The 9,902-nt window shown below is 39.0% G+C and overlaps 1 protein-coding gene and 1 non-coding gene across 3 annotated transcripts; both read left to right on the top strand.

The window, feature by feature from the left end:
• The first annotated feature begins 439 nt into the window (after window positions 1-439).
• On the top strand, window positions 440-2,544 carry LOC137714929 (uncharacterized). The gene is made up of 2 exons (XM_088690972.1): window positions 440-2,121; window positions 2,203-2,544. Exon 1 carries the CDS (start codon window positions 478-480, stop codon window positions 1,729-1,731), a length of 1,254 nt encoding a protein of 417 aa, XP_088547098.1. The 5' UTR covers window positions 440-477; the 3' UTR covers window positions 1,732-2,121; window positions 2,203-2,544.
• Window positions 2,545-4,713: 2,169 nt separating this feature from the next.
• Window positions 4,714-6,788, top strand: LOC137716213 (uncharacterized). 2 transcript variants are annotated; one of them, XR_015960669.1, is made up of 2 exons: window positions 4,714-4,865; window positions 5,967-6,788. It is a non-coding gene; the product is annotated as an uncharacterized LOC137716213 (transcript). The 2 variants fall into 2 exon arrangements; XR_015960670.1 differs by having other exon boundaries at window positions 4,727-4,861.
• The last annotated feature ends 3,114 nt before the right edge of the window (window positions 6,789-9,902 follow it).

Raw genomic sequence — 9,902 nt, 5'->3', positions numbered from 1 at the left:
TACTTGCTTTTTAGACTTTAGTGACATATCAGAAAACTTGCAAGATTTCACATTGCTAATGATATTGGTTTGTATTAATTTAACACCAAACACAGTTGATACATTCCAAATTCCACAGGAAAAGTTCTTAATTAAGAAAACCTAATCTCAACTGCTTCCTCTTACAAATTCAGAATTAATCCAGAATGTCAAATAGGTGTAATCCTTTTTTAATAATATATTTTCGAACCATTATAGCCTGTTCTGCATGATCTAATCTAAGACTATTTCAAGTACATTTGCATGAAGACCCTTATTGTGCAAAGGCTAGTGGGAACCCATTATCCCAACTGCTAGACTACAGGTTGGAAACTTCATTTAACATTAAACAAATGCTTCTGTGATTGAAGGGATCACTATATAAGCTGTGAAACTCTTTTCAGTTCTCACTCAAAAACAACCATTTGGTCTTGAAGTTGAAGACATACAAGTCACACAATGGCTAGTCATTGGCCATACCTGGTTTATGCCGTGGCTATATGCATGATAGCCACAAATGTAGCAGCTAATTATGACAAGCCTTATGTTCATTCATCTCCACCACTACCTCCATCTTCATACCTACCACCCTATTTCTACAGGTCATCCTCTCCGCCGCATTATCGTCACCAAACACCGCCTTACTACAAGAAATCACCACCTCCTCCATCACCATCATCCCCACTTCCCTATGTTTACAAATCTCCACCACCACCACCTCCCTCACCTCCCCCTCCTTATGTCTACAAGTCACCATCACCTCCTTCTCCGTCCCCGCCTCCTCCTTACATTTATAAATCACCACCACCACCCTCACCATCACCTCCTCCTCCTTATGTGTACAAATCTCCACCACCAACCTCACCATCACCTCCTCCTCCATATGTATACAAGTCACCACCTCCACCTTATCCATCACCTCCCCCTCCTTATGTCTACAACTCACCACCTCCTGCTTCATTGTCCCCACCTCCGCCTTACATTTATAAGTCCCCACCACCAACTTCATCCTCACCTCCCCCTCCTTATGTCTACAAGTCACCACCACCTCCTTCTCCATCACCCCCACCTCCCTATGTTTACAAGTCCCCACCACCACCTTCACCCTCACCTCCCCCTCCTTATGTCTACAAGTCACCACCACCTCCTTCTCCATCACCCCCACCTCCCTATTTTTACAAGTCCCCACCGCCACCGCCACCTTCACCCTCACCTCCCCCTCCTTATGTTTACAAGTCACCACCACCTCCTTCTCCATCACCCCCACCCCCCTATGTTTACAAGTCCCCACCACCACCATCTCCCTCACCTCCCCCTCCTTATGTTTACAAGTCACCACCACCTCCTTCTCCAACCCCTCCTCCTCCATACATTTATAAATCACCACCACCTCCCTCCCCATCACCTCCTCCACCATATGTTTACAAGTCACCACCACTTCCTTCCCCGTCCCCACCTCCTCCATACATTTATAAATCACCACCACCTCATTCCCCATCACCTCCTCCACCTTATATCTACAAGTCACCTCCACCGCCTTCTCCATCCCCACCTCCTCCTTACATTTACAAATCACCACCACCTCCTTCTGCGTCCCCACCTCCTCCATACATTTATAAAACACCACCACCTCCTTCCCCATCACCTCCTCCACCTTATATTTACAAGTCACCACCTCCTCCTTCTCCATCCCCACCTCCTCCTTACATTTAGAAATCACCACCACCACGCTCACCATCACCTCCTCCTCCATCCCCATCACCTCCACCACCCTACATCTACAAGTCACCACCACCACCGTCTCCATCACCTCCTCCTCCATATGTATATAAATCACCACCACCACCTTCTCCTTCGCCCCCACCTCCCTATATTTACAAGTCACCACCACCCCTATCTCCTTCACCCCCACCTCCTTATGTTTACAAGTCACCACCACCCCCATATCCATCACCTCCTCCCACATTCCCATCGCCACCTCCTCCTTATTTCTATAAGTCACCACCTCCACCATCTCTCTCGCCACCACCGTATTATTACGCGTCTCCTCCACCACCCACTCATAAATACTAAAATTTTTGAATTCCTATTATATCTCTTCATGTAAGTGAACCTTGCACCTCTCTCTCTCTCTCTACAAATCTTCTTTATTTTTGTTAACAGTCAATATTGTTTACATTGCAGGTTCCAGATTGGTAGCACAAATAATTTCTGCAAGAGAGAGCTTCACCTTGTTACTTGTTTACTTGTGATCAGTCTAAAGTGCGGCCCGAAAACTTGTTGAGAATAAGTGGATTAGCATGGACGTTGTCTTTTTCAGCTGTCTTGCAATTTATACCTTTTATTTTTTACTTTTTAATTTGTCATACACTAGATATATGTTGCTTGTGAGTTCATTATTGGTTACATATGCTGAAATTTGTTGTAATCATCATTAATCGAATAATCATTGTTCATTCTGCATTATTTATTACAGCCCTGAAGATTTTGAAATTAATAAAATAATCTTATTTGAGGGATGCCTTGTTGAACGAATACTGTGCTTATAGTTATTCTATCCAAACTACTTATTCTAACGATCTAAAATGTCTATTTTTCAAGTAATTCATATATCATCTTTGAACAAGAGAACAAAAAAATTTAAATCTAAAATCATTAAGTCATTTAACTGTGTCAGTAAAACGATGTTAAAGTAATCCAATGACCTTATTGTTAGGCCTTGTGAGAGTATAAGTAAACTCTCAAACTACTATAATCGTTGAGTAACAATGAATGAAAACAAAATCAGTTTCACTCTCTCTCTCCGTTTCTGGTGCGGCTAATTCTTGATTGATGATTATCATCGCCACTGTTGCGAAATCCTACTACAATTTCTAATTCATGACATTGATCACAACAACTCTCGTCACAATCAGCAATTTCTTGTGTATTTGGTAGTCCAAGTTCTAAAGGGATGTGGACAAATTTAAGGGAAAGATTTGCTAATGTTACAAAAATTAGCATCTTTCAAACGAAAACTAATCTACACAATGGGTTTGTATATGATGTTGGTTCTTCTTCTATAGTACCAAATCTCCCTGTGGTTCAATGATGACAACATTGGGTACTCAAATACTAATCCTGGATTTGTAGTTTCATCGGGTGTTCCAAAGGAACCATATCACATCTCCGCTACCTTTATCTACATTTCAGCTTCAACCTCCTTTTGGTTCTTATACCAATTATGTTGCAAAATCTTCATAACAGCCTCTGATAAGTCATATTATTTTACATTTTTACCCTAATCTTAGTTATAATTTGTTTGTTATTAAGAAATTTTTAATACTTTGTTTTATATTTTGATTGTAGAACATGCAAATCTACTTTGTGCAAAAAGCGATGAAACAAAGGATTTTTGGAGTAATTATAATTGGAGTAGATTCAAGAGTCTTTCAAAATGATTGTGTTCAAAATCTCAGATTTTATTTCCAAGCCGTTTGATTATGGCAATTAAATGGAGAAAGATGCACAGTGTTGTCAGATTGACATTTTTCGTATTTTTTTTTTTTACCAATACTTTATTGAAGATGACGGTTTTTTTTTTTTTTTTTTTTTTTTTTTAAATAAAAGTTTCATCTGCAAAGTTGTAGTCGACTTTTTTGTCATTGAAACGCCACCTCGCAAGCCTGATTTGGAGCAGATTTTGGTCATAAAATGTGTGAACTTTGTGGTTGACCAGATTACCCAATTTAGAGTATGTGTTTTCTAGTTATATTATTTTATTTGGTTTTCCAGATTTGTTGGGAGCAGTGTTCTAAAAATCAGCCTAGGCACTGGATGGTAGCCGACTGCTGCAATTAACTTGTAGTCAGTCATAAAATTGGAAAGCATATTAGGCGGACATTAGACGGGATTAGGTGGGACTAGGTGGGTCAAAGCGGGTCTAGGCGGGGCTAAACGGAGGCTAGGCGGGCGTACGTTAAGTCATGTGAATTGGAAAATTATATGTTGCAGAGGAGGTACGCAAGGAAAAAGATGGACCGAGATTGTCCCACCATCTTCTGTTTCATTTTAAGGTACTGTTTGGTACGTGGGATGGGACAGAACATAATGGGACGGAACGCGCTCGTCCTACGTTTGGTGCGCCAAAGATAATGGGACGCATTGTCCCACGGAACGAAATTTGGGGTTTTTTCCGTTCCACCTCACCCCTTGGAATAGATGTTTGAGATAATACGTTACGCTTCGAAGTTGGAACACAAAAGAAACACTGCTTTCTGGAGAACATTTTTGTAGTAGTATACTATAATTAGTTAATTAGGTTTGATCCTCTCATTATGAATATTAAAATGTTATTTTTTTCAAAAAGTACTTCATGTATCTTTTTCTGGTTGGAATTAAGTCTTTAAAATAAATTATTAAGCCTTAAAAATGCAAAAAAAACATATTACAGTCTATTCCTCTTCCTATTTACATGTAAATGAGAAGTTTTATGATCAAATCTCGGAAACAATAAATTTACAACCAATTTATTTTCTCATCCCCTTAGCATATAAAAATCGTTGTATAAATAAAAGAAATTACACCCTCTCTAGGTGGGCTACGTATTTTAGCCCCACTCAATGGTTCAGATCTGGGGCTTTGGCCCATCATCTATCTTAATCTGAATGCCACATGGCCCATATGTATTTTGCATACGATTTATTGTTGTTACACCCTAATACACGTGATCATAACCTAGTCCCTCCCAACCTGCCGCTCAAACCTATTTTCCTTATTCTTCTCTCTGCTTCCCGCTTCGCGCTGCCGCGCACTACATCGACTCACCTCAAAAGGCTTCTCCTTATTTCCGCCTATTCTTCCTGTAGGTAAGCTCGATGGCTTATTTTCTTTTAATCTTAGTGTTAATTGATTCTTGTTGGGTTTCGTTTGCTTTTGTTTCTGTTTCTTGGTTTACTATGTAGGATTAATTCATTAACTTGGTTTTTGAAATTATTCTTCTTCCTAAATTTCTGTCATCTGTGAGTTATGGCTTCCTGTTTGAATTTCTGATTTCTGTTTGAGCATTTGAATTGCTTTTATTTGTGTTTCTGATTTGTTCTGCAACTGGGTTTGTTTCCATTTGCATTTTGGGGCAGGCCCTGACGGTTTTCGGGGTTAGTTATGGGGTTTTGAACTTGTGGTAAAGTTTCACTTCACTGCCGACGTTATTGCTAAATAGTACTTAAGCCATTGGTTCAATCTCTTTCGGTATTTTGCTTCATATACATTGTTGGTCAGTTCTCAGACAACTTGAGCTTCTTGGGTTTTAGTGGATGTACGTCTAACATGGTATCAGAGCCTTTGGATTTCAGCGCTCAACACTTATGGTATAGATTTTCCTAGAACTTGGACTTAGAGTTCAGTTATCTTTTCTTTGCTCTGTCACCATACAACTAACTCATAGTTTTGTGGTCTGACGTTTCTTTTCTGAGAATAAAAGTTCAACTTGTTAAAACATTAGACAGCGAAAAATTGGCAACCTTTGTTTCGAAACTCCCCTATTTCCCCTTTCTTGAGTTAACACGAGTAAATTATTATATTTTTATTGAATACCTCCGTATTTAGAAACTTATCAAATATTTTTGCAAATGCTTTCGTCACAGCTTCAGATAGTTATGTTGCCTTATGAAACTAAGTTCGTATGGACTTTACTATGGCATTTTGTGGTTTGTTTTGTGTTTAGATGGTGGTTCTGGAGCTGTTCATGTTTTTGTGCCTTTTGCATTGTTTTACTTATGTAACTCAACTGTTTGCATAATTTTTTCAAAGAATATATCAAGCATACAATTCATGAGTAATTAAGTTTCTGCAAATAAATATGAAGATGATTGCTTGAAATATTCGATGATCGTTCTGGGAAGCCATGCTCCACTGGTTGTGTGCCTCTTGAAAAGTGTTTAAATATTAATGAATGGTGCTGTGTTTAGGAATTATCAACAGTACAGAACCTTAGAAGACTTAACACGGACAAAGATGAGACCTTTAGACGAGACTGAGACCACGACAGTGTTTGAAAAGCTGTTCAAGTTTACAGGCAACAACCTCAAGAACATTGTCGAGAATCCATCTCATGAAGGTCCAGACCTGGGTCCAGGTCGTTACTGCTTTCGCCTCCACAAGAACAAAGTTTACTATGTTAGCGAATCACTAGTAAAGCGTGCTACAAATATAGCTCGGACCCAGTTAGTCTCTCTTGGCACCTGTATTGGTAGGTTCACTCATGGTGGTAAGTTCCATTTAACCGTTCAGTGTCTGAGTTTATTGGCATCAAATGCTAAACACAAGGTCTGGCTTAAACCTACCTCCGAGATGTCGTTCTTGTATGGAAACCATGTTTTGAAAGGTGGTTTGGGGAGGATTACAGACAATATTGTGCCGGGTGATGGGGTGGTTGTGTTTTCAATGTCAGATGTGCCTTTGGGTTTCGGGATTGCTGCCAAGTCTACTCAAGATTGTAGGAAGTTGGACCCTAATGGAATTGTGGTGCTTCACCAGACTGATATTGGAGAGTACTTGAGGATGGAGGATGAGCTTTGAATAATTAGACGGGTTTTGAGTGGTTATGACAGATGTGTTGGTGTCTAATCAAAGATTTGTGCGGGACATATAAGTCGATCTATCAGCTTTGATCAATTCGAGTTGAAGTTTTGTCGGATGTGGATGATTGTTGAACATTACTTTCATTAGTGATTCTGAGTTTTGATATAAATTCTATATGATCAGGAACTTCTGCAAGATGATTATTCTTACTTCATTTGTCGTACTATTCGTAAATTTGTTTTTGTCGTTCTGATTTTGATTTGATGATGCTGTTATCTAATTGCTGTAAGACCAAATTTCACTACACCGAATTGTTGTTTGTGAATGCACATAGACCAGCTAACTGTTAACCTCACTATGACCTATCGAAATAGCCAAATTATTTATTGCAAGTCCATTGTAGCAAATGAGTCTCTTACAACTTCATCTAACTCGACATCAACTGGAGATGGACTTACATTGGCACGGGTACGCTGCAATGTTGCATCATTGGCATGGGAGGCCATTGCGACGGTGTACTTGTTCCATGAAAGTTGTGGTGTTTGCATCAAACAACGGCTAGGATTTGAGTCTATTTTAACTGGTAATAGTTTGTCTCATCCGGCCCATCAAACGGGCAGTTTCCAGAACTAAACCATATTCATGAGGTATTTTGAAGGAAAAATTTATGGCATTACTTATTAGGAACGGGAGCACTAGTTGTGTCTACTATTCTTATTTATGATGTTTCATTCGTTTACTTAAAAAAAAAAAAGGAAAATAAAAGGTGAGAAGTCTTATGTTTGAATTTTGTGAATGACGAGTTCTGTAACGCCCGTTCCCAAAAATTATGGTTTTTATAATTTTAAAATGTGAAATTGCGAAAAATTCCCTTCGAGGCAAAGATGTTGACTTTTGTTGACCGTCTTGTCGTGTCACGTAAGATTTGTTTTCTTAACGTACGCTCGTAGTACTTGTCGCTACGAACAGGTGGACGCAAACGGAACACAATTTGGAGTTATAACGAAGGAGATATTAACGTTTAAAGTCGGGGACATTTTAGTAAATTGATTATTTTCTAGAAAGCTCCAGATTTTTGGAGCAAAATCTGGAAAGCCACGTGTGTGGCCCAGATTGAATAAAAGAAGAAACGGATGGTTGGAAGAAGAGATAAAAGAGAGAATAATGAGGGGCGGGACGCCCAATCAGAAATAAGAGAAGAGAGAGTGACCAATATGGAGAGCAGGAAAGGAAAGGAAAGGAGAGAGTGGAGGAGCACCGGATCACCCTTGACCCGGTTCCTCCCCATTGACTCGACCCGTTCCACGCTATTCTGACGTGATTTTTGTTTGTTTTTCCGTTAAATCCCCGTTATCCACCACCTGGAAAACATTCCATGATCTCCCATCTTCCATTTCCAATCAAAATTCACTAGATTTAGCCTTGATTTCGTGAAGAATGGAACCCGCGGGTTCTGGGGGGTGCCACGGCGGAAATCCTACGATCTTGAAGCTAACTCCGTCAACCACCATCACCAATGGACTCTCCTCAACCCTCAGGAACAAAGCCCAAGCAATGGTTAAGGCGTCAGAGCTTGTTGGACTTGAATCAAGAACAACCAATTTTTAGGGTTTTCGATGGGTTCTAGTGAAATTGAGGCTTTTCCCGGCTGATTTGGTCTTAGTCACAGTACGAAAGTTGTTTCATTCCTATAAAATTTGGAAATTTTTGGAGTTGTTCGATTTTCTGGCAAGTCGGCCGAATTCAAATCCGTTGTCTATTTTCCCAGATTCTATCATTTAGGTATAGTTTTACTAAAAGGTGTCTAATTGTGTTTAGACGCGTTGGCAGGAAGTGATGTCATTCTCGATAGTTCGAGTGGCTTTCGGGTAATGGAAAACTAGTGAGTGGACCCCTTCATAACTTATATATTTTTATAAAATATTAGCCTCGCATGCATTTCATATTTTATGAATGGAGCATGATTTATAATAAGTTTTACGAATTTTCATACTTATGATTTATTTAGATTGCTTTTACGAAATAATTATAATTTATCGAATTTATATATTACTAAAGGTTATCATGAATCATTGGATTTTTAGTTATGAATTTCTATGGATTTCGAATATGATTTATTCTGCAGGTTTACAAATATGAGATTCCATGGATTTATGAATGTAATTTATCTTGGATTTGAGAGACTTAAGTTTTGAACTCCGGACTTGATTTGAGTTTTGAGATATGTTTTTGGTACTTACCTAGTGGGTTATCATACGACACATCCGCACATCACAGGTATTGTCTATGGCCATTGACACATATGATGGAGGAGTGAGATATGATTTATTATATACCTCCAGCTTCACCACCAAAAGCGGTGTTGGACAGCTTCACTAGCTACGGCTAGTGTCGGTGTGGATATATGCTATTTTAAACAGCTTCACCTTCGGGTGATGGATAGGTACTGCCTTCAGACAACTATGATACCCCTAGTTGAGTACTTCACTTATATGATTTACAGAGGTTTTACGAATGTTTTACATGGCATGCTAGGGTTTTTCATAAAACCTATATGTAGAATTATATATATATATATATATATGTGTGTGTGTGTGTGTGTGTGTGTGTGTGTGTGTGTGTGTGTGTGTGTTTTCAAAACAGGAGGTTACTATGTTCATAAAGAAAATGGTTTTTCTATTATTAATAGTATTATTATAAACTTTGGTCCACTCACCTTTTTTGTTTTTGCACCCCCCCCAGGAGTTAGGATCGAGGCACATGATTCCGGTGTCAGGGCACTTCAACTTAGTTATCCTTGAGTCTTCTCAGTATAGGTATCATTTCCTTGTTCATATCTTTTCTTAGTAAACCTTCCATATTATTCTTAGTAATTGTATGCTCTGAACATGATTCTGCATCGGTTTATATCTTTCTAATTAAATATTTTATCGGTATATATGTTTTTAATGGCTTTCTCATCCTCGGGTGTCGGCCAGCATGTGCCTACCCTGGTATTTGGGGATATCAGGGTTGGGGCGTGTCAAGTTCAATGCGAATTTATTTCTCTCATCCATTAGTATAGATATATCATTGTATTTGAATAATTAAAATAAATAAGTGCGTCTCATACTGAAAATATGTGTTCCACTTCCACTTGAACAAGGTATCCTTTTCATTTTCTAATTTAGATTCCACAAGCGTTTAGATGGAAACTACTAATGACTCGAAAGCCTCAAATGCTAGTGAGATCTAACGTGGAAACGTCATCGATTTGTCGGAATGACAAGGAATCAAGACAAACAAACACCAAGAGGATAAAGATCTCACCGTGACGCAAGAGA

This window comes from Pyrus communis, chromosome 3 (genome assembly GCF_041283825.1).
Source record: "Pyrus communis isolate YQ-2024b chromosome 3, ASM4128382v1, whole genome shotgun sequence".
Lineage (NCBI taxonomy): Eukaryota > Viridiplantae > Streptophyta > Magnoliopsida > Rosales > Rosaceae > Pyrus > Pyrus communis.
Note: the sequence above shows the minus strand (reverse complement) of the source record. Positions and strands in the feature narration are given on the sequence as shown.